Source organism: Apostichopus japonicus, chromosome 4, assembly GCF_037975245.1.
Source record: "Apostichopus japonicus isolate 1M-3 chromosome 4, ASM3797524v1, whole genome shotgun sequence".
In the NCBI taxonomy this organism is placed as follows: domain Eukaryota; kingdom Metazoa; phylum Echinodermata; class Holothuroidea; order Aspidochirotida; family Stichopodidae; genus Apostichopus; species Apostichopus japonicus.
This window is the reverse complement of record NC_092564.1, coordinates 24,687,614-24,714,423: the sequence shown is the minus strand read 5'-3', so window position 1 is coordinate 24,714,423 and position 26,810 is coordinate 24,687,614. Positions and strand designations below refer to the sequence as shown.

The following is a 26,810-nucleotide window of genomic DNA, read 5'->3' as shown; positions in this document are numbered from 1 at the left end:
ACTTTAATATCCACTAAGCAAGGAACCATAGTGCCCATTGGGCTTTTGTTGTTCCATTTGGCTGATATCCATTTTTGATGCAGATTTTGTGACAACTTGAGGAAAAAGATAAAGGTCAGACCTTGCAGTATAATCTGCTATAGGCAATCTTCAAAAGCATAAATTATGTAAAGAAATACAGTACGTATGGTAAACCTGTAAAACTTGAATGCAAATTGAATAGAAACAAAAACAAATGGAGGAATACTCCAGGGCTTTCCTTTTCAGAGCTGATGGCAATTTTAATCCAGTACGATTAGCTACATGTAATTTTGACTGTAAGAAATAATACACACATTCACACACAAATTCCTACAAGCTATATATATAACAGCGACTTCACTACAATGGTAATAGAAGTACATAGACAAAAGTTAGCAGCAATAAAAGACATAAAAGGAAACAAAAGTAATGCTAAAAGTTTAAATAGTTTTAAATAAAGCCTATGTTTTTGAGCTGCCTGTAATATTACAATATCAAATATCAATGTTAAGTTTCAATTAACATTTCAGATTATACAAATTTGTCTTTAATACAGGGGGATTTGTAATAAAAGTTTGTCAGAAAGTATATTATTCCACACCTGGAGATTCATTTGCATACAAAGAATGTCAAAGGAAAGAAACATCCATTAACTCTACGGTGGGAAATCCCCTTAATTATGCAAACCTTCCCTCGTATCATTTGAATATTAAAATACTCTCCAAAACAACAACAACCGCTTTATTCTACAGTAAATTTGTTTAGTAGTAGTCAATATTAACATTTTAAGTTGACACGGTCTCTACTATGTGAAAAAGGAAAAAAATTGACTTTGTTTACTATGATAACCCGGAAAAGAAAAAAAAAAACTCAGTCCTGCACTGAGCAGTATGAAACTATTTATAGCTTGTATGTTGTATCCTGTGAAGAATGGACAAGACAGGGTGACCTTTTCATTCCATACTCACATGTTGTACTTATAAACATACCTTCACATCTTATCATGTAATTATCTGAATTTGTATGTAATTCCTCTCCATTACAGGATGGCCTTTAGGCACAAAATGAAGTCTGATCTGTAGACCGTTAAAAACAGACGCTACTATCGGTTACAGATTGCATTGCTAATCCACTTTGAATTTTTGAGAAATTGAACCTCTAATCACGAGGCTTATCAATTAAATTGACTGAACTACCGAGTCTAATAAACAGTCCAGTCCACTTGGTAAATTCCTTTGATGCTACACAAAACTTTTTACGTTAGATTTTTACAACGCATTACAAATTTGTCAAGGGCAAATGATGTTGAAATGTCATCCAATTGTGCTCTATAGTTTTGATATAAAGTTAAAATAACGAGGTTTGGTTAAGCCATTAGAGTTGATAAAACAATGGATTCACAATTATATGGATTACAGCTGAATATCTTGAAAGTCAGAATAAGGAAAAATTACCAGGACCTCAAATTTTGGTTTTTTTCTTGAACAATGTTATATCAAGAATAAAAGTCTGCTTAAAAGTCATCCTTCAAGAGAACATTAAAATCATAACTGAAAGTTAAGAAACTTGGTTTTTAATTTCCATAATATCACTGGCAAAGTTTCAAGCTACAGTAATTAAGATCAAAGTTGTTATAACTTTCTGAGTCCACAATACCAACGGTGACCAGACACATCTATTTTACACTATAAAGACCTCTGTATTTAAACTCCCCACTGAGCCATACAACACTGTGTAATTTACAACACTTAGTATTAATATGTATACATGTTAACTCCTTAGTTTTTGCTTAACTTTTGAGACCTTCCGATGCAAACTCCTTAATATTCTTATCACGCACAGATAAACAGTATTCAATGATATTTAAGTGATTTACAAAGAAATAATGATAAAGATGGTCTTGACAGTGAAATATATATCTTTACATGATTTTTTTGGAAGTACGACCTTTTAATCAAACATTTCAGTTATAATAATACTCATAATAGCAATTAAAGAAGAGAAAACAAATGGAGGATAACAGCATGATTAAAAATTAATGATTTAAGAGAGGTTACGAGGTGTAGTGGTATATGGTAATTTCGCTTGTTCCTTAACTCAGCGTACTGTGTAACTGCATATGCAGCTGCACTGACAGACACTGCAGATGCCATGTTTCAATCAAATCATAAAAACTTTATTGAGTTTTCAAATCAATAGAGCCTTCATAAGTGATTCGCCAAACAAGGAGAATTGATACAGTCAAAAGGAGGAAACTTATTTTTTTGTAGTTTCTATCATTTTCAAGTTTAACCCAACCAACCAACTGGAAATATATGGGAAAACTTTAACAAACTCAGAGAGTTCTTGAAAATGCTTTATAGTATGGGTACTCATTTGGGGAACACTACAAATCTACGTAATTCTGCTTTTGCCAGAAAACGATTCAATGGAATCACATGATTGAAAAATCAAACTTGATCAAAAAGCAAAAACCATAGCGACCGCCATTACCGCTAACCTTTGAAAGAACTATTGTGCTCATAGCATCGCCAAATTACTGTATACCATGTCAAATGACAGAGGACAAAAAGTGGTGGAAACGCCAACGGACAAGTATCCAAGGAGAGTGGACTTGACTTACGTAAGGAACACTAAAGATCATTTCAATTTGTCTATTAATAGAAACAGAGTTACAAATCATAGAAAATATGAATCATAAATTAATATTAATAAAAAATCCTAATGAAAATTTGTAAAATGCTGATCAAATACTTGATTTGTGTCTTGGGAAAAACTAAAGATACAAAATATATTAAATAATAAATCTTCCATTTTAATCTCCTATTGACATATCTCCATTTTCCCCTCTCCAACCCCCCCCCCCACCCACCCTTCCTCCAACCTATCCCCAAACTGTTCACATTATCAATGACATTGCCTGAAATAAATGAGTACTACTACAAAGCAGGATGTCAGATTTCAGACCTTTACGACTATTTTACTGCACCCATACAAACATCTTTTCCACACTGAAACAACTGTCTGGCTGAAAAGACCTCAATTTCTGAAAAAAAGTTAATGGTTTCAAGATTCTGTTTAGAGTTTAGAGGCAATTTTAACCGCACCCATACAAGTATCTTTCCTCACTGAAACAACTGTCTCGTTGGACTGTCCTTAAATTTTTGGAAAAGTTAATGGTCAATTTGCCAATATTTAAAATTTTGAAGCAAAACATTATGAAAGCTAAAAACTATGTACTTTAAAAGCAAACAAGTGGGAGGGATGGAGGCACGGATGTTGCCTGATGCCCATACTAGTCATATATTCATGTGTCTGTATTATTACAGTACACAGTATTAGATTTGGAGGTCAATCCGGCCCGTATCTTAGCAACACAGTTCAAAATCTGTCACACTTATTACCCTCGGGCTGCAATCACTTTTCTGGTGACATACAGAGTCAAAAAGCCAAAAATAGAAAATAAAAAGAAATAAAAAAGAAGTAAATACAAGAAAAATACTCATAAAACTGTCCGTAGCCAAAATTTGAAACTGGCGACTACACACAACATTCTTTGAAATAAATAAGGAATAGCTGACCCCTGTACACCTAAAGGCAATGATATTTAAATGGCAGTTATTTTTTCATTTCTTTTTGCATGAACTTTTCACTATTGATTATTAATAACCAGTCTCTTTTATCTCTTTTCTTTGGCTTATTTTTTTAGTTTTGCGATAAAATTGTAGAGAAATAAAGAAAAAAGGAAAAAAAAAACAAAAAAACCCACAGACATCCCAGGTTTTTTTCCAGTAGAAAAAATAGTGGGAAAAAAGAGCAGGCAATTCCTTTGCCCTGCCCAACCCCCTGCCACACCGTCTCAATTAATAAACAAAAACCGAAATGCTTAAATATCAAACTTATACCCTACTCTACTTAACAAAATATCAACTAAGATTATCATTCAATAATAAATGTCTAGCTTGACCAGAGAAATTGTCTACGTAACAATTTTCTCAAATAGAAATATCAAACAATACTAAAAAAACAAACATCCTTCCCCTCCTCACCTCCTTTGAACCCTGAACAATTCCTCAACATAAAAGTGACCATTGTTACAATGGAGTGACTTACTTTGGAAGGTAAAGGGATAAAAGTATTTTGTTTAAAAATTATAGCCTACTAACAGGATAAGACTTATCAGTAATCAGAACATATGTCTTTCCAATTTGAGAGAGAAGAAGATATCTAACCCCCCCCACACCCCTCCCCCCTCTATCCACCTCCATCCCACAGTGTGGTTACAATCCCTGGTCTAATTCTTTACCAACATCAATTTAAAAAATATATATATTATCAACAGATTTTCATCTAAAACATGTCTTGAAATATTACAAAAATTTGGAAGAGAACAAAATATGTAAACATTATGAGTAGACAATATGAAGTTGAAAATTTTGTGTCATGCCACACTGTAAAATATTGAAGCTTTTACACAGAGTAATCAAATTATTGAAATGCTTATAAATCGACACAAAAAAAAAAAAAAAAAGTTTGCAAAGCCTTTAGAGATCTATTTAATATTTCATACCACAGCAGAGACAATCACTCTGTCTACATGTAGCCCTACCGAATAGACGATTAAAGATTAATTTTTGTAAAGAGTACAATTCATAAATGTAAGTCAAGCTATGCATACTAAGTTAAAGAATGGAAACTGACTAACAGCCAATGTAGCATTTTACAATTTGCAATACCAATCTTTTGTAAGGAAAAAGTACATGGTATTGGTTAGTTTGTGCCAACTGTTGATTTAAGGCTAACATGATCCTTTTCTAATTCATTCAACAGCGACTAATCTAATATCTACAGGATATTTTGCATATTTGAGTAATTCATGTTATTTTGTTACACTTTGACTCGGAAGCCTGGCAAAGGCTAACTTGCCAAGGTATTAGTTTAGCCCGCTGCTGTAGTAACTGCAATACACCCATTGTACTAAATAGTTTACTCATATATTACATCTATTTCACTCGACCAATCCAAACAGTCCATTCCGCAGGCCGGTCCACAGGTTAACTATAATAAATTAGACGGACTGGTCAAGTGCATCAAAAGGTAAAGCTGCATGTTTTTTTATCAACTGCAATATTTTCAGCTGCATTGAGAAACCTCTTTCTCTGTCTTCCAATAATCATTTCTCTGATTCATCTCTGAACTCAAGCAATGTCCCCTACCCCCCTCTCCCTTCCCTCTCCTCCACCCCCATAATCATTAACTTCGGCCAAACTTCTCAATGCCGCAAGAAATGCAGGTTTGGCAGATGGACGCCTGAGAATCCTCAAAACCTGCATATGATTAATTACTGCTTTACAGAGAACAGAAATTAAATTAGGAAAGTTATTCTTTACAAACAAGATAAAAAAGATTTAGTTACTTTACACTTCTGACATATGACAAGAAGCATAAAACACGACATTTACACAAATATCTATCAGACACTCGCTCTGAAAAGTGACCTACGACGCCATGTAATTCAAAAACATTTTCAAAGAGTAGATTGGGACATTTATCCACCGGCTAACTGCACCCACCGATCGATCGAATCGTGGCTAAACCGTGCCACGCAATAAAAAGCAGCTCGCATCATTCAAAATATATATGTACAGAGTAAAACCCAAGAGTGAAAACTTAGATACAAATATAATGGTATAAAAATAGATAATATTTGAGAAATTAAAATGCATTTTTATACTTCAACTCAGGAAAACAAAACTAGGTGCATAATTTACAAGTACACAGTCTTCTCAATCTGTCCCCTATATTTCAGTAAAAAAAAAGGGGGGTAAGGGTGGTGGTGGGGGGAATTCACTAAAAGACTATAAATTTGTTAGGTAAAATGTTTTAAAATCTCTTACTTTCATCACAATTTATTATCCTTATACATAGTAAAGAACTATCAATAAAAAATATGGTAATTTATGATAATAATTCTGTTTTTGGATTAAAATCAATAAAGGAATTGTTATTTACCTCTTTCATCTTTTTCTTTAATATTATATAATACAAGAAGACTATGCAATCATTTCAGTAGTTGAAGTAAACATCACAAAAGCTGCGACCACATTTAACCAACTGTTAATACCATTTTCCTTTCCTAGAATTTAAACAGTTTGGAAAAAAGATAACGTAACTGGTAAAAATGTTACTTTGGCCTCAATGAAAAGCTCTCACTTGTCACCGAGAGAGGCCATATCTTGATAAGTTTTGCTAGATTAAAACACTTGTTCTTAAAACTACACAAAAGCAGCTGCTAAATTCAAGTATAAAGGAGATTGAGGTATGATAAAAAAAAAGATAACAATGAAATAAAATTTCGATCAAATGGACTTTACTTGTACTTTTTTTTAATGTCATAAATTAGATTATCTGGTCCATCATTTTGACAGTGAAGACTTAAATGTGTTGAATATATTAATTTGAAAGCTGGTCCTATCCTTTTGTAATATGTATATTGCTTCCAATAACCACACAGCTGACTGGAGAAACCCCAAAAGTCAGCCATGGAAATTGACGGCTTAAGTTTTAGAACATGTGTTGCAACTTTAGTTGTTACTGAATCTCTGATTCTGTTTTTTAAATTGTTTATTTTCAGCTTTTCTTTTTTCATCTTTCTAACCCTACTTGTAAACAATTAACGAAATAGCAATGCCCTGATGTGTTGATAATTCCCAAATCAATATTTCAACAGTTTGTACCTGTAATGAGCGTGTAAGTTGATCGATTTATAAATTACAATAAATTTTACAGTAAGACCCTTTATAGTAGTCATCTTTTAGAACAGACTGTTAATACAATTTCTGGAAGTTTTTTCAAGTTTTCTGGCAATGCTCCATATAAAGCTGCCAGAATCATCCATTTCTACTTCAAATGTAACAATCCAGATCTTATATCCCAGCTGTTTTGTTAACTCCTGTTTGTTTGTTAGATTATGCACATGTGCACACTAAATGTGTACTTTTAAGTTACCTCATATGACAAGATAATTGCTAATTTCAAAGAGAATTTTTCATCCAGGTAAATACTATTTTTCCACAATGATCACTTGATATGGGACTTAATAATTTTCCACCATTTAATTGATGTGAGAACTATTATGGTCATTCCTACTAAGATCTCTTGGTATGGGATCATGTGATGTGGGAAATTCTATTTTCCCACCATGAACCACTGATACCAGAAGTACCGTGGTAACTTCCCACAGAGATCCCTCATTAAGGGAACAAGCATTTCCCATGTTTGATCAGTTGATGAGAGAACTACCACCGCAAATTTCACACAAAGATCACTTCGTACTGGAACGATAATTTTCCCATGATTGATATGACAATAATTTCATGCAAGTGTCCCATTGATACAAAAACAAATAATATCATACAAGGGCTCCCTTGATATGAGAACTAATAACTTCTTCACCGGCTTTAACCAGCAAAATCAATTGCTTGGCTTGAACAAAAGCTTGAGGTAAAATTTGACTAGGATTTTTTAAAACTGGTTACTGCCTGGAAGACCACTAGATGTATCAAACTGTTACCTGTATTTTTGCTTCCATTGTTAAGAGGTATTTATTACAATATTCATTGTTAACCTGGAATTAATGCATCCTGTTTGTCAAAAAGTCAGTTTCACCTTAAAAAATATGAGAGGTACTTTAAACACAAAGTTAGTTATCACCTGAATATTGGTTATTGTTGAGAAAAAAAAAAAAAATTAAAAAATAAGAAAAAAAAAAAAAAATATTCAAAGAGGAACAGATCAAGAAATAAACATGAGAAATTCCTGCACAAGGTAATGGAAGAATTTTGTATGGACTGAACATACATACTGCAACACATTGTTCAGATAATGCTAGGTATGACATATAAAAAGTCAAGACTCGTAATCGACACATTTCAGCTAATCAATTGACCTAGATTTGTTTTCCAAATTACAGAGTTTCCTCTGACAGTATCCATAATTATAGTTAACCCAATTACTTAAAAAAAAAAAAAAAAAAAAAATTAGAATCTTATAGGAGGGTTGATTCAAAAACACAAATATCGAAATTTCAAAATAATCGTAATTTATAAACAGCACCGATTACAACCTCCTCAGTGAGGGGGCATATTTGATGTTTTTTTTTATGTTCTACTCCCCGGGGTGTCCCCCTGGGGAGAGCCCATCTGTTGTAGGACCCCATCCAGCCACTGGAGGGGGCCATTCAGCTGGATTTCAACCCAGCATGGTGTCGTGTTTACCCTCTGTCGTTGGTAATCTGCTCCCCATCCCTTCACGAAGCTCATTCTGATGTTACATACACTGGCAAGGTCAAAGACGGCTTTGTATCCTTTGCTGACCGTCTGTGATAGCTGGGCGGCAAACTCCTGGTTATTAAAGACACTGAGACTGCACCCTGTGGTGAGAAACAAAATATAACAACTTCAAAACCAGAGAGCCGATGGGTTTAGTGGTTCCTTATCACATTTTTATATTATAAGAACATTCAATGTAAACTGCACACAATGGTTCTGATACTTAATATGGTGGATCGAGATGAGAAGTAGTACGTGCATGAGTACATCCCAAGTTTTACTTTTGAAGTTACCATGTTTACAAAATTTTTAGACTCATGGGGACACAAACCCAGCCATCATCTTTAACTTATGTGACAGAAATCTTTGTGAAGAACATCTACCCAAAACAGCTCAGAAAAATCTTGTTCTGTTTGGGAATAACCTTGTCATGTCTGCAAGCTGTCATTTTGATCAGAAACATTTCACTTTCTCTTTGTTCTTTTCTTTTCTTTTGTTTCTTTTGTTTCTTTCTTTTCTTTGTTCTTTCTTTTCTTTCCTTTGTTGTCCTTTTCAAAATTCCGAGGTAAAAATGGTAACGGTGTTGACATCGAAACCGATGCCATCATCAGGTTATTTAAGGAGCTTCAACGTTTTATATTCAGAATTTGCATGACCAATCTTGGTTAAAAAAAATAAACATTGAAATAAAATAGAGAGAAAGACACAAGCAAAAATGAAGCCCATGTGGCTCAATGATGTCATATTTAGCCTCCATCAAGACTTGTGTGTGAAGGAACATTAACTACATATCCCAAACAATATATGATTTTTCTTAGCTGTTTGTGGAAGTTATTCATGACATTTTTCTCTATAACATCTTTATTAAATAGGCTGATGATGATGGTAGGGCTTGTGTCTCCTTAAGGTCTCTGTTGACCTGCAATGACCTTTCACCTCCATAATAATTCCTGTATTCAGTAAGTGACCCCCTCCCTCCTACTGCGCAGGGTAGATTTGGAAGGAAGATGTTGTTGACCCGGGGCATGTCAGCAGGGTGCAGAACAAACATTTTTACCAATTAATGTAAAGGTAGGTAGATAGCATAAAATGGATTGCAGAGGAGAATGAGGTCAAACTTTGTGTTTTAGGAACTAAGTTAAGCACTTAAACTCAGTTCAAGGATACACTGTGCCAAGATAATTTTTATAACCCAAGTAGTGGTTAAAAAAACCATACAGATCTCTGTCAATGTTTTCAGTTTAACTACAAACAGAAAGTGACTCGACATGCTGGTAAGGGGTTACCAGAACACTCTACATGAGCGAGCAGGAATGCAAAAGTCATGAGGAGACAGGTGTGTGAGTATATTCAAAATGCAGAGCTATGACGCTTACCTGGTGGTATCTTGCAAACAGTCGTAGGATGCCATCCAAAGCGTCTGTTGCAGTTCTGGGACTGAACGAATATGCTGCTGTCGCTACGACACTGGGCGAACACCTCACCGGCAATGTAGTACAGGGTTACCCCCTTACCTGAAGGACGAGAAAAATCCGTAGGTGAATCCTGTTCACAGAGAAGCTTAGGTCATGTGTGTCACATATCACTGAAGCATCATTGTATTATGTTACTATTAATAATAACATATATGTTAACATTCTTCAATAAGATTGAAAAAGGGAAAACTATTCAGTTATACTTCTCATTCAATTTGCAGAATTATTATACTTTCAAAACCAAGCCAATATTTTGCTATTTTTAAGTTCATGCTAAGTTTAGGGTCATGACTAAAATTACCTAGTTTCAACAAATGTAAGCAATCACAGGGAATTCAATTGTGTATGTGACCTAGATGGGCAGCTGTCATTAAAAGAACAAAGTCAAGGTGCCTTTATTAGTTCTGTGACAGGAGGACATTTGTAAGACTATCGATCTTGACAATTTTTCATAACTAGGTCACGATGGTCTAACTCAGTCCTTTTTGCACTGGTCTAGGCAGTGTGTGCACGCACAATGAACTGACCATTCATACTGCAGCAGCCCTAGGCTGATTCAAAGAGTAAATCAAATTTGCTTAAACCATTGTCTTAACATCACTACCGACTATTACTAAAATATAAAATTGCTATGTATAACGGATCAAACTGAGTCACCACTCCTGGACATTGTTAAGAGACCATTGCCAAATCTAATGGCCGTCATGTGAGCGTCTATTGTCATTTCATTGAAATCAGTAAAGCATGGCCACAGCTCCACTGGCCCTCTCTCTCCGTAATAAGCAGAGTGGGCGGAGCTTGAGTCTGCTTGCAGGTTTAGAGTGCTTCCGCGGTCAGCAGTGGTTGCTAGCGTTCTTTGGTTAGGATTATAATAGGCCTTGCTGATTTAGGCATTCGGTTATCCATTGACTAGAAGGCTCTTTGGACCAGCGTTACAAAAAATAAATACAAATTTGGGTCAATCTGAACAGTACGTTAATGCACCAGATGGCTGGAACCATTCAGAATTGAATAAGCTAGGCATAGTCGGATCAATGTAATGTTTTTATGAGAATTCTTGGCCTCGCCTTGCCTATTAAACCAAATTAAGTAGAAATTGGTGGTTCCTTCCATTCTAGACACCTTCTGAGCCTGACGTCTTAGTATTAATCACAAACAAGAAGCCAATGGGAAATTATATTTGACCATTTAATATTTGAAATGAAACTTGGCTACTTGAGTTTATAAACAGCATTGACCAGGATCTAAATATTTCGTAATATTGCAGCATTTCCCAAATAAATAAGCGAGGAACGAAATAAATCTGGCATTACAGGCTTACCAATGTGCCTTCTTGTTTGCTCAATGGAAAGGTCCCTGCTGGCGTTGGAAAATATACCCAGGCAGAATCTCTCTGCGCTTGACGGATCCATAAAGCCATCGATTGTCAAACACGGTTGTGAGGCGTGAAACACCTCCCCTACATGCTGGTTCTTCTCATAGTAAACCACAGAACACCAGCTGACTGGCTCGTTGTAAAAAACCGGTGCCATATCTGAACGGAAAAGATGGAAATTTGACCAAACGATGAATATCTTACTAAAACAGATCTCTGAACTACCAGAGGGAGCCTCAGGATATTCTATTTTCAAGACTGGTATTAGCGATAGGAAAATGACTGACAGTACTGACAGAAAGAGCAACCTGACACAGCGGGAACATCAGTGTAAACTGTTTAAATTTATCGTAGGACCATGTTATGCCCTTGAAACAAGTATGATAATTACAGTCACCATCTGCAGCCTCTGATAGAACGAGGGAAGATACATTAGAAGATACAAAGCAATGGTAAAACAATGCAAGTATAAAATATGAGTTCAAACTTCAAAGTGACAATTCACAACAGGGGGATCACCATTATCAACTTGTCTGAAAAAGATATATATATTACAAAATTTGATACTCTTAATAAAAGTTGAAAATGAAAACGAAAAACAATATCTGTGTGCTACAAAATTGGATTCACTTGTATCTTAACTTAAAGTTTTCTTTATCTTCACATATAATTCACAGTTTATTTTCATTGTCTTACCTACTAATGGGCTTGGAGAAGCTGTCAAACCTACACAAAGAATAAAGAGAAAAAAGAATCAACATTTGCAAGTACTAAATTCAACTAATCATTCAATTAATTGCAAGAATAACAGCACTTAAAATTTCACAAATGACTCTGACTTAAATAAAATTTACAAAATAAAAATATGTTGAATTGAGACAGGTAAAAGAGGCATGAAGTTAATCCATAAATATTGCAGCAACTGAGAGCATAAATTTGTATTCTGTTTTTTTTTCTATCATTATAATGTATGTCTGGCCTTAAAACTGCTAGTTTTACTGCATTGATTTGGCAAACATTTTCAACTCTGGAGAAAATATGATATCTTTTCATGTGCAGAAATATCAATAGCCTACCATACTTGTAAATCAGGTGTACCTAGCCTAACCTTCTTTGCAGAAAACAGGTTGGAATTTCAATTTAACAGAGCTGTGACTATGGCTGCTAATAACTGACTAATGAAAGATTTCTCTCTTCCAAGAAATGGAACATTCTTCGATTAGACGTAACAGAGGCATTCTTTCAGTGCAAATACAATGAATGTAGTGAATTTTGGTGGGAAGTGAAACAAGGTTATGAAATGCAACCAGTTACATTTACTTATGATCACAGAGATTATCCTACTCTGAAGGCTCTTAGTTGCAAGTACATACAACCAAATGACTGGTAGTGGTACCCTCATTGACCTACTCCTTACATATCACAAAGTTAATTGATCTGTCAGCTACAATCAGACTGGAAATATTTCTCTTCAAAGAGTTGACGAATAGATTAGCGCCGTCTCCTTAATTATCAGCTCAAGAATACCTTGCATCTACTTCATGCTGCAAGGCCTAACATACTGTGGGCTCTGAAAACATTTCACACAGAGAAAACTTTACTTGCATAGTTACTAAAACCCCATATTCTATGTAGCTTTCTATGATCCCCAAATAAGAGATCTGGGCTAGGCTCTGTGCTTTGTATTGCAGCAGGCCTAGCCTAGATTTTTGTAACCTTGTTGACATGAGTACAGGGGCAGGGAGAGAGGGTGGTGGCCTTGATGACCTTTCTTGGAACTTTGTTTTACATACTGCCTGCATCTGCTGGTTGTGACGTGTCCATCTTGTTATCTTGATTCTCGCTGTCTTCACTCATATACCCTGGGGAAGGTGTTTCTGCAACGGGAACAGATAGAGGGAGATGAATATTCATTAGACTAGTCATAGGACAAATATAGGAAAGAAGATCTGCCTGGCAGGAGTGGCTAAGCATAATGTACCAATGTAGCAAAAACAACATACTGAACAGTAAGGCATCATGACAACCAGAACAGCAGAGGTAGCTACAAATTGCCCTGCAGCAAGGCTGTACTAATAACAAACTTTAGAGGTTTACATCTCGGCAGACCGGCAGTGCCTATTGTATGAAACTGCATAGCACTAAAGATGGATGCATGATGTTGCAACCCCACCCTCCCCCCCACACCCTCCCCACCCCATCTGCATCCTGCTCTTTACACAGGGTCTACTATAAGTCTCTTACTTCTTAAATATATGACAGCTTTTTGAAAGCAGAAAATGGCCCACCCTAAATGTTTAGGTTTGAAAGCCTCTTGACATTTCGATGAACGACAAGGAATAGATTTCAACTGACAATGCTTCCTGTGCGACCAATGGCATAGCCAGGACATGCCACATTACCAACCATAATGTTTCCTTAGGGAACTTGAGATGCCATCAGTCCATTAATGTGCAACCCTTTCAATGAGATCAAATGTATAGTTGTAAACAGTGTAGAAAAATTTGCACAGTGCTGTCTTTTAATTGATATGCTGGTCGAGCCTTCGAAAACTTGGACTTTCTTCTCATTTTTGTCTGAAGAGCAAACAGTATTAAAGTATGATTGACTGTGTTTGGGTGTAAATAAGTAGGGTAGCCTTTGGAGAAAGGTCAGGATTGTTTTAGCTGTCCACGAGTCCGCAGAGAAATTTGGTCGTCTCATATCTTTGGACAACCCTTAAAACCTGCTCTGCCACAAGTGCTCGAACAAACAAAAGGAATGGGTAAACTTATTTGCTCCTGGTACAGTAATTTCGACAGACAATTAACTCAAACACTACACAGCTTAGAAGGGGTACTTATTCTCATTGATATTTCACCGAAAAAAGTATACATTGCAAAAGAATTGAATAGTTAAATCGAAGAGATTTTCATCGACATAAATAAATTTCATTCAAGCTGTAAAGTGTTGATCTAATCAGGGAAGTAAAGGCCCATTCACAGTTTCACAGCAGGCTTGAGGCAAGGTTGCACAATTGCTAATATAATGTAACATAAAACAACAAGTTCACACTGTTGACATTTCTAGTTGATATATATTGACCAAAGTGACCCTACAAAAGTGCCAACAAATATATGGGGAGGGAAGCGGGAGCGGGATGGGAGGATATCAAGGATTGTGCAATGCTCTCATATTACCAATTTGTTTGTATTTAACGGTGGCCGGAATGGAGTGAATGTTTATGGAGGGGGAAGTGGGCTTATTTGCTGATCATATCTTGCTACTTGAAAACTATATTTATGTCGCCTGATAATGATTCTTAAAATATTCTGTTATACTCTACCCCCCCCCCCAAAAAAAAAAGTTGTAGTTCTGTGCAATCTGTCAGTTTCATGCTTAGTGCATTGACATGCATGTCAATTTAAACAGTATAATAGTATATATGTACATAGTACTTATGAATGACATTGATGACAGTAGTACACCACCATGAATACCTGTGGTCGGGGGGAAAATACTTTACCTTGTGGGAGAGCATTTACAGGCTCCAAGGAGTTGGGAAAGTTGACATTTGCAGGCACTGTGTTGAGTATGGAGGAGCTACTCTCTGAGGAACTTGTATCTGTCAATGGTGGGCTGGTAGTAGTAGTAGCAGTGTTTTCTGTATTGACCGGAACCATGATTGGTGGGAGGTCTTTGGAGCAAATGGAAAAGTGGGAGAGAGAAAAAAAGAAAAGAAAAGAAAAAAAAGGTTAGGTAAGGTATTATCTGATCAATGAAAACAAAAGACTGCCCTCGGAACAGGAAGTGCAAGGGCAACCTATAGCAGGAAATGACAGGAAGTGGTCTATTCATGCGGCCTACCGCATGTATGATATCGCGAGGAAATCAAGCAGAATCTGTACGGCAGACTGGGTCTACAAAACTCAGACAGTGGACTTGCCAGGAAATGGTAAGCACTGTGTCTGTGTGGATCCTCGACCTGTCTGTGGAGCCACCGAGCTGTAATTGTCATTTGCAACAATAACAAAGCATTACCTGTAAACAAAACCAACAGTACAAGTCAGCTGTGATCGCTCAAGCGAGAGAGCCTGATCTGAATGTACGATACGATTACTGAGCACAGTAATCACGCTACGTACAGAAAGTGGTACAAATGCTGGGAGAGTGAGAGAGAACTCGCTACCAAAACTGTGATGGTTACAGCAGATTAGTGATAACCAGTACCGTATTAACGTAAAAGGGATATTTCATACAGTAGTGCCTTGGCCCTAGATACAGGACTTCCCTGACAAATATTTGATAAACCTACCTGTAAAATATTTTAGAGAGTAAAACAGATATATGTTTTATGCATAATAGATAAGGAAAAGGAAGACCTAGGCTTTAAATTAATTGGGATATTCCCAACATCCCTGTCTCTTCTCAATTTAACTCTACACTCCTCAATCCCTTTGATCATCCAACTCGGAACCTCTTTTCCAGTTGTGCTTGATTACATTTTTTCTCAATAGATTTCATTTGGTTTCCTATTCAATTCCCTGGAGTGATCATGAAATGTCAGCTCATCTGACCTAAATGGTTATATATATAGCAATTATCGTAGTGGGTACAATGATCGCCAGAGTAAAGAATTCAATTTAAAGAACGTATACTGTACTTGCCTTAAAAAGTTAATAGTAGACAATTGATATTCAACTGTAGGCACTAGTTTCATCCTCTGTGCTGTACAAAGAGCAGTTATAGCATGTGTAGTGAACCCATTTGGCAAAGCCATAATCCCCATCATAAATTAATCTACATATATTATAATCTGTATACAGGATCTTCCCAATGATACACAATAAATTTATAGGGAAGCATTTTATTAATGGGACTTCTTTCAATGAAAATGTGGGAAATGATAGCATTGCTTTAATGATTAAGGAACCACTGTACCTTATTAATATATATATCTGACTCTAATTAAACTATGGAATAGAAAATCTGGTAGCTTGCAAAAACCTGGGTGTTTGCAAAAATTATGGAAGTTTGAAACTCGGGTTTGGTCTAATATTTTTGTTAATGTAACATTGAGCCAAAGTCAAAAGGCTGAAACATAAAATGATGTTCACAGGTCTTTCCTCCAAGTGACTAATTAATTAATTACTAACGAACCTACCTACGGACTGCAATGGAAAATAAGGCTGTGAGTCTGCCTCGTTTACTGTAGGGGATGTAGAGCCCTGTAATTTATTAGTTTTTAATTATTAATGTTGAAATTCCATGTTGTTTGCACTATATATATCACAAGTGCCTGTGAGCAATTTCTTCAAGCAAAAGACTGACGAGTTAGACTGATGCATTGAGGTCATTCATAATTACCAAGTAAATTAATGTAGCAGTTAGTCACTGATAGACATAACATCAGTACCTACAGATAACACGTCAAGGTCACTCCCTGATTAATCTGGATATTATTTCAAAGTTAGTCAACACATTTCTCTCTTAAAGATCTTTGTAAAGTGTCGTTTTAAGTCCATACATTAGCTCCAAAGCACGGCAAACTATGACATCACTTCCTGTTTACTGAAATATGTCATGGGCAAAGAAAAACAACAACAACAAGTGTACTTGCAAGCTGTACAACCAAAGGTAGATTTCTGCCAGCTAGACAATCATCCAGTCAAGTTAAATCATGTTACCTTAAGCCAGCTGCACCCTACCCAACTAATCATGATCCAAATCAAATCGACGGTCTTATGCGGAAAACAGTGAATATTTGCGCAGTTTGCCTGTCCTTAAGACTAAAAGTGGCAATTTAACATTTTCCTTGATTTCAGTCATATCTACTTCGGTCGGGGAGGCTTAACAGACTGGCATTTGGCAGTGTGCAGTGGCCCGGGCCTAACCCTGACCGGTTTGAACTAATGGAACCAATCACAGGGCAATAATTGAACAGAAAACAGTTAGCGTGTGCGATCATCCGTCTTTGAATCTATTGTAAAAGTATTGCCCCGGTTGAGATTAGCAGGGTAGGCCTCAGACAGACAATACTGTAGATAATTGGTAGCTCCCTGTTAGGTATAAAACATGTGTCTGAATCATGTATAAACTGTAATAAGTCTCTGGATGGCCTTTTACCCCAACTTGTTAAAACCTGGAGCTTTGCTCAAAACAGATTAAATCTGGTACACTGGTCTCTGGGGAAACATGAGTTCTGTTTAATATGGTAAGTCAATGAAGTGCTATTGAGGAGGTACCTGTAATGTATATAAACACCTACCTCAGGCTCAGTAGAGTTTGATGTACATAATTTGCACACAACAAAGGCATGACAAAGAAGAACCAACTAGTAAAGAAACTTAGTCCTGACAGTGGACCTAAAGAGCTGCATTGATAAATTTTTACCTCGTTCCTCCAACAAAGTGTATTTCGCTTTTCCTAAAACATGCTAGAAAGACCTATGGTTACAGAAGCTTTGAATACTCTGGCTCTTAGCTCTGGAACAAGTTACCAGATCACATCCGAACTTGCTCTAAACTTTCTACATTCAAAAGTCTACTTAAGACCCATCTTTTCACTTTTTGTAAATTAATCTGCTTTCTTTGTAAAGCGCCTTGAGCAGTGACTTTTGTCTACTTATTTGGCGCTAGATATAAGTCTCATTTATTATTATTATTAAACTTTTCAGATATGAAGAATGCAAGTCCACAGTTAAAAGGGCAATATGTTAGCCCTCAGTGATTGGCTACGTTGTTGAGATCGGATTTATCTTTCATTCTTGTTCAGTGTCTAAACATTTGATACTCAGATCTAACAGCTTAATGCTCTAATAGCAGATGATCTACTGTTCACATGATCACACAGTATTGTGTACTAGGATTTTACAAGTTGCATCCCATCAGAAAACTGGTGTCCCTGCAGTCCTCCATGAAAACATGCACTTTAAAAATACCTCAGATACAGGAACCCACAAAACTGAGTTATAATGACCCCTGAAACACACATTGGCTTGTGCACAAGTTTGGAAACCTATTGTGATAGGTCTGTATTATGTACGGATAGATATCAAATTTATGATGAAACAGGCTGTAACTAATATACAACAACCAAATGACTGTCAGACTAGTTACTGCACTGTATTTATGCTGGCCTAGACATCATGCAATGCACACTACTGTAGTACGGTATACAACTCCCTTACATAGCGTCTTTGAGAATGTTAAAGGCTATACATACGATATGAATATCAAAGTGAAATCAACATAGAGTAAAACCAGTGCCTAGAGAGGAAATCCAAGTATAGAGACACTGCACCTTTATCTCCAGTGCCGACCCCATTCCCATTACAGTATTTTAAATAACTTTTTACGCAATGACTGTCGATTGAAAATCTCAAGCTTCCATGGCTACTGTTGACGATGTAATGGAAATGCTGTTACAGTAGCTCTGTATCAAATCACAACTTGCAGTTGATTGTTATGGTTTATTTGTTTTGAAACAAATTCAATCATCTGTAGGATTGGAAGAAATTTTGGTTCTTTTGAGAAGAAGATGTGGTTTTTTGAAAAGAAAGAAAGATGCTCATTCCAAAATGTGTATTGCATACACACAGTCTGTTGTGAGTGTGTCTACTTGGGGTTTTTTCCCGCAGAAAAAGTTGCGACCGCCGGACGGATGCAGGCGATTTCAAGATTTTGTGTCCCGGACGCAGGATCCTGCGTTGGTAACAACGCTGCATCACATGAGATATCAGATGCAACCATCCAAGTGGACACTTTTATTTGGCATAAATTTTTTAGAAACAATTTAGCTGCAATAAAAGTCAGTAGTCAGACATACAAAGTGTGGCATCTCAGTTAGTAAAACACTTCCAAACCATGTACTGTAAAATGTAAATAGTACTTTTACAACTGTTGTCTATTAGAATGAACTGCCAGGGACTAAAACCTTTCAAATGGGGTTTACCACCAACTGTTTACTTTGTTCAAATGCTGTGTAAATACAGGTTACTGTAGACTTTAGTACATGTTGTATCATAAACTAATAATGACTATCTTCAAGTCCTTTGTGTGCGAAACAAATGAAATTGAAGAATCCTATAAGACATATCGGACAATAAGCAATTTTAAACTTAACTAAAAAGAATCCTTCTGTCTTCAGATTCCTTTGTTTCAAAGTCAGCACAATTTATTCAGCAATTTCAGGACATGACAATCACAATCCAAATCAAGACTCAACAGCCTCAGTAAACTTGTCAGTTAATTCTTACATTTTAGACCTATTATGTACAGAGAAAGGTCTGAATATGTCTATTCTTTAGAATTACAGTAAAGACTACCCACATAATAAGTTTTTTCTCCGGGGAAATATTTTTGACAAAGCAAGATGGCGGGCCATTCCACACCAAGTGGTCCCAACATGGCAAAATTAGAAAGGGTTATAAGTTGTTTCTCTTTGTGTATAATGTAAAGTAAGAAGGTTAGACTTTCATAAACTGTTTTCCTCTTCTGATTTCTCAATCTTGGGTTATAGCAATGAGTATCAATCTCAAACTGTAGGCACATTCATGGTGCAATATCAAATAATAATTGAAAGTAGTAAAAATCCTTAAATGAAAGGAAAGTCCAAGCTTTCTTTTAATGTGGCAGTTAAATGCAGACTGCTAATTTATCTAATAACACAATAATAACAAATTTCCTTTATTACTGGTAACACAGATTATGTTAAAAATGCCACACTCTGGCTGTGACTTACGTGACAAAAATAGAAGGGAATGTTTTCCTCCAATGATATATAGTGTGCTAGAGCAAAGTGAGCTACAATTGAAAAGGTAGCTATAAAGGTTGATTTGTAATACCACCACTTTTGATAAATTTAACAAACTTTAACAAATTTATGGACTCCGGAAATGTGTGACTTACGTGACGTCACGTAAGTCACAAAGGGAAGTGTAACTTACATGACAAGTTAAATCTCAACACTTTCACCCAGTTTTGATGTCTTTTATACTATAACAGGTTTGTAACACCTTCCTATTTATCAAAGATACCTACTCAGTTCTAAAATGCAGGAACAACATTTATAATGTGAAGTAAAATTGAAAGGTTACATAAGTGATCGAATTGTAAGAAATGGTTCAAACAGCTCAAACTTTAATAGAACAATATTACTTGTTACCTTAAAGTCTCATGACGTGTTTGCCAAATTTAAACTTCAACGTTTCCAGCTTACTGCACTGAAAGCTCAGTGAAAATGACACCCTTCTATGCAGTTTCCATATCAATTTTCATTATTTTTATTTGTTTATATGTCGATAAACAACAGATTTCTTAACGAGTCAGTAGATTCTACAATCAAAATTTGCAAGCCCTGCCCGACAGATCATGCGCCAATCAAATCTCTCTGTTTTGTTTACGACCGTTAGGCCTAGGACTACTTTCCCTTTCGTGGCTCTCCTGTGGTAGGTTTGTTCTTTTGAATAGTATCTTTCTTGCATTCTCTTGAATAGTATCATTTTTTCAGTCTTACTGATGTAGCTTCCAAAATTGTATCATTTCCTTCCATTGCAATGAATAAACAGGTAATTTCAAGAGTTTCCTCCGTTAATTGGGTACAAAAAGTGGACGTCACGATAAGAGTATAAGTAAAGTAGGTTACATTTGTGTAATGAACGTGCTGATATGGGCGGTTGCAGTGATTTTAAAGTAAATCGTTCGCGCCATATGGGCAACAGAAAAGAAATTTCTTTTGTTTGATTGCGACAGTGTTTCTCCATTAAACCCCCCTGGTCAGAGTGCATTTAGACTAGTTAAGAAACATTGAATCTGCTTCGGAATTTCATGAGCAATCACATATTGAGACTTTAAATTCTTTAAATGTGAATCGCAGTCTACCCCTGAACTGCACAAGGTGCTTCAGGGGGCAAAATTTGTTTAAATAATTTTTCCGGCTAGTAAGAGATTTTATCTACCGTAAGAGGCCATTTCCACATTGTGATGGTGGCAGGCACCATATTAGTAACCTCTCCTGAGTACAGTACAGCATCATATTTTACAACAACCCAGACACCGACCTTAATATGAGAGGTCAGAGCTGGAAGTACAACATTTAAGTAACTGAGTGACATTAGTGGATCTCCTTCAGTATCTAATGCGGTTTCCACATACACATCTTGCCACCTTCTGCCTTTACCACATGGATTTATATGGATTAATTATTTTAATCCAAATTCCCAAAAGTGACTAAAATGTTACCAAAAAGCTTTAAATTAAAACCAAAAATGTAGAAATGCAAATACATTAGAAGTATTCTGTATTAACTAGTCTAGAAAACTTGTTTACTCCTAATTAAGAAACTATTTAGCTACTGTAGCAAGATATACTAAGATATTTCGCAAAACTAGTCTATAGGACTTTTTATGTACAAGTGAACTTCTAGATTGTGTTTTTATGTGGGATAGACCCCTCCCCTTCCCCCAATCTCAATATAATGAACTTGTAAACATGTCCTTAGCCTGTGTTACTTTGTTTCTTTGGAAACTGTGAGAGGAAACTGATCAGTTTCACACGTGTGACTTACGTGACAATTTTTTGTGACTTACGTGACATCGCTAATTTGCATACAAATACCGGTATAAAACGCATATCAATTAACTTTTACCTTGAAGTTATTCCTCAATGTGTCCTTTTCAGATATGAAAGGCAACTTATCAGGTTTCTCTCAATACTTCACAGGATTTATTGATTTCCTTCAAAAAGTTGAAATTCTTCATTTCTCTGCGTGACTTACGTGACACAAGTTGAGGGCGCCATAATTCGCAATGGGAAAGCATTAACGTTTTGCAGTGGTGACAGAATTTATTGTGGGTATTCAAAGTTCAGGAATGATAGGCATATGACTTAACTCTAGACTTGCACTGAACTGGAGATTGAAATTAAGTGTAAAATCTCTCTCTGATTTGTGACTTACGTGACGTGGAATGGCCCTGGCATGATTTTTGTACAAGAATCTTTAAGCAATCATGACTGTGATGTAAATTAAATCAATATTTGACAAATACTAGATAGACCAAATGGCAATGTGTATGTGCATATGAAGTATTTCCTGGGACTAACTGTACTGTGGGTTAGTACAGTAGCTGCAGTAGCACTACCCTGTCAGACTAACAATCCAAGGATTAACATATAAGCAAGTCACCAAAGCAAGTCACCAAAGTCTTGGTAGCAGATGGATAAAATATGACAACCAAGAAACAAAGGTATACTGTAGTTTTCCTTAGATTCAAAATGACACAAAATCAACTGACCAAGTGTTACATCAGAGAATCAGTGACCTACTGAAGGAGTTCTAACCATGGTACAGTATACTGTTAGAACTTAGTCACAAACAAACTGTCCTCATTCTGTGATAGTTTTCCAACTACTGTAAGTGCAGTACATCATACATGGAGCCATTGTGGAGTGGCTACAAGTGTGGCATAGACATTGTGGTCAGTACAGGCAATGCAACTTATATGACAAACACAATGTCAGTACAATTTTTGCTACAGTTTTGCACATGAAAGAGAGCTTCTATACTGCACAGTATGACATGTTTAATGTCCACTATATATGGTTCTTGTAGTCACGTCCATTACCGACAAAGGACAACATACAATCTTCAAGGTCATCTGGAATGTTAACAGATCATTTCAAATTTTCTGATGATATCAAGCAAAACCTTCTTACATGTAACTAGTTTATTAATGGTTGTGTGATCTGTCAGCCTTGAAATCCTTCCAATCCCAACTTGGCTTTATAAATTAATAATGTTGGAAACTTCTCTTTTTATAAATACCATCAATGCAGAGTGGCAGACTGTATCCCACATATTCAGATATAAATTATTTTGTCAAATGTTCCACCTAAATCTCAAGGAAAGGCAAAGACTATATCTGCACTAATAAATATCAGTAAAATGCATACTCCAGGCTCTCCAAACTTCCAGCAAAGTGAATAAATTTGCCTCCAGTGTAACTATTGCTGTACAGTGGTTTTGGAATTTAACTCATACAGGTCTGGCAAGAGAGTTTGAAATAACAGAACTTTGTTTCATTTGATACGCTCTTCGCACACTAACGAGTCTAGCATGAGAGAGAGAGAGACTGCTAATTAAAGAACACCACCAATTTTTCTAGATATGTAATATTTCCTATATAATCATCTGTGTTTATGCTACACAATGAAGCCAACATGTCCACACGATGATACCAGGGAGTGATAGTAGGGTTTAAGGAACATGACTGTTATACTGTATGGTAACTGGTAGGTAACAGTGGTTAGTAATAGCACTTCTATATTCCTGCAATCTTCATAACTGAATAGTATTATCTTCTATGAATGTGACTTAAAAACTGCCATCATGAAGACATTTTTATAATTACTTAAAATGAGGGAGACTTTTATAATACTTAAATTAGTGTTGTGTCATTAGCTCTGCATGACAGAGTTTGAAGGAATCAAACGTCAAAACCTGAAGAATCACAGGTGCATTTGCAGTATATAGATACCAACATTCTTTTTCTCACAAAGAAGCTTCTTCAGTACAGTATAGGCCTACAGTATATATAAGTAACTTCATATATTTAGGAGATTGATCAATCTAACAACATAAACTGCTATACATCATTTCTAATAATCTTTGTGAAACAAACTACGAAAATTCAGCAATACAAAAATTCACCCTATCAATATCCATATACTATAAGCATCAGCGTGATAAATGGAAGTACCGTGTTATATTATTTTTATTTTTCGTATTCATATTTTAAGGGGTTTTGTCATTTTGTTACTTAAAATTACTTAAAACTCACTTTTTCTTTTAAGGAATTTCACTAGAAATCTGTATTGTTTTTAAAATTATTCCTTCATATATATTTTATTTTACATATTCATATATTAAGGGTTTTGTCATTTTGTTGTCATTGTAAAGCGCTCTTGAACATGCTTAAGCATGAAAAGAGCGCTATATAAATCTGGTAAATCATAATAATAATAATATTGAATGTCCGCTTTGATTATGAAGTACAATGTCCACTAAGTTGCCAACCTACTGTCATCATGAAATGGCCTTTATAAGCAATTGATACTGCAATATTTATATTTAAATATATTAAACGCAATCAGAGATAACAAACTTCTGGATGTTTTCCTGGTTGAAAGCAAAGGTAATGTGATACAAACAACTGATCAGGTCTAGGCTAACAAAATGGTTGATTTCAAGAGGTTCTACAAAAAACAAAAACAAAAATTGGGCCTGAACAAAAAAGTCTTCCTTGAATGGATCCTACTACCCTTACCTATCCCCACTCCCTAACACCACTACCTAACCTCCCCACATCCTACCACCCCTACCTAACCTCTCCACCCACACCACTTCCCTACTCCTTTCAATGAACAAAACTGCATGTGGTACATTTCTTAGCAAGAGCTAATGCTAATAATTCTATCAATAGTAATACCAGCATATATGACAAGAGGCAGTACTAAATAAGCTTTTACATACCAGGTGTTTGAACTCTTGTGTAATGGTAAGGGTTCACGCAAACCTCCTCCTTCTTGTGATGAAAAGCAAATTCACAATGCTCCACAGGTTTTAGCTCATGATGACTGACAAGGTCTGGCCACCTCCACAATCTACAATAGATGACATGGGGTAAACCCTTCTTAAGGTGGATCTGAAGTCGACCATCCAGTGACCTGATGATGAAAGAGAAACATTCATGAATGGATACAATTTACTGTTATCTTGCATTGAGTTGATTTGCTTTAATGTGGCATCTTATGTTGACTTAAACTATATGTTACTCTGATCAAGCCATGGAACATTCATAGCAGTATATCCCTCATTCTTAATTACCTGTTAAATTCAATACAAAACATTTTGCATCTCCAACATTTGATATATATGTGTGAAGTAGTTCTTCACTGGCAAGCCTTTCAAGGTTTACTGTACCTACGGTGATTTCATCATACCTGATGCCATTTTGGTGGGCTAGCTTAGCTCATTAAACGTCCAGGTACATTATAATACCTTTAAGTAATCGTAACACCAGAATGTTGCGAAGTCAATGGAAAATGCAGCTTCACATCAAGCATGCCCTAGGTCTTACAATGAGTAGACTGTTCAAGTATGCCTGCAAAACTTTGAGATTGCAAACATTTGGCAAGTTTGGCAATTCAATTCTTGTTGTAAAAGTAATACTTCCAGTCATTAATGTAAGTGCATCTTGGTTGTGTTGGGGAATAGAATTTGATGACTGAAAAAGCTTTCTGAAGAATGGCTACATGTATGATATACTGTTGAAATGCTTGGTAAAAGTTTATAAAAACATTTGAATTACTCCTCGTTGTTCATATTTAGTAATGGATCAGTTAAATAATCTCAACAGTTTTCACAAAAGATCTACCACTTAGGCATTAATAGTAATGTGGTTAATGCCCAGGGTTTATAACAGTGGATTACTAGAGTGTATACCCAAGGCTGAGTTGACAAGTGGTTGTCCATTTGATACATTGGTTATGGATATCCATAACCATTACCATTAATCATTTAACACATTGATTAACCTATATAGGTCTTTACTCCTATGATATTATATTATATCATGGGAGTAAAGGCCTATAGTTCAATCAAAGTGTTAAATGAGTAAATGTTTCACTATGCAGGAAACTGAACTGTTTCAATACATAGATATTCTTGTATATATGTAAGTTCATGGTACAGAAAGGAATATGCTTCATTGATTGTTAGCCTAGGGACCTATAGCATCTTATCTGATGGACTCTATTGAGTGTATATTGGTACTATGGTAGCATCTCACACAACATCAATCATATGAATACTTATTGCTTGGTAATTATAGCAAGGCTATGATCTAAGTAACCTCAAGCTAAAGAAGGGTCAAATAAAAAGGAATAATACAATGTTCTTTATCAAGCAAAGGACTGAAGAAATCATGCTAGGTTGACTCACCTCATTATTGTTACACATTTTGTGTTGGTGTTCTGGGTCGATATGGCTTTGTCCAACTCGTCAATTCCACCTGTTCTTTTTAATTTTTTCTCCAAACTTTTTACCGCCTTCTCACACCATTTCCTATTTTCCTCTCGTTGATCCTTGATGAAACCTAGTAAGCGTTTGACGACCGGAGTATTCCTGTTCACATTGAAGGGCATGATTGAATTGAGACTCATAATGACGAAGTTGTACTGCGAGTGTGCAGTCTTAAGTGTTATAGCCTAGGCTAACTTGGCTAAAAATTAACTTAGGCTGTTATTTTTACTAGGCTAGTGACCATAGCCTAACTCTAACGTTACATTTGATCAGTAACAGCGCTTCAGCAATCAGTCATATCAGCTCTTTTAGCTCTCTGTTTGCATTAAAAATAGAAACTCATGTCGTTCAATATCAAGTAAAATCTTATCGAAATATTCTTCTACCCCAGCTGGTCACTCGGTATTCTCAAATCAGTTGACCACCACATACTGATTGGTATGCAATTATTGTGTATATATGATGTATAGTTAGTGCTAGACTAGTACTGAGCTAGCTGTACATACATCGCGCTACCCCGGTGTACAAAGCTGCACTAATACGTTGGCA

General features: G+C 35.9%; 1 protein-coding gene across 1 annotated transcript; it reads right to left on the bottom strand.

The window, feature by feature from the left end:
• Nucleotides 1-255: 255 nt before the first annotated feature.
• Nucleotides 256-26,810, bottom strand: LOC139966899 (mothers against decapentaplegic homolog 3-like). The gene is made up of 8 exons (XM_071970368.1): nt 26,181-26,810; nt 24,711-24,904; nt 14,707-14,877; nt 12,995-13,078; nt 11,898-11,927; nt 11,148-11,360; nt 9,728-9,865; nt 256-8,452 (listed from the first exon to the last, which is right to left on the bottom strand). The coding sequence occupies exons 1-8, from the start codon at nt 26,399-26,401 to the stop codon at nt 8,181-8,183; spliced, it is 1,323 nt and encodes a 440-aa protein (XP_071826469.1). The 5' UTR covers nt 26,402-26,810; the 3' UTR covers nt 256-8,180.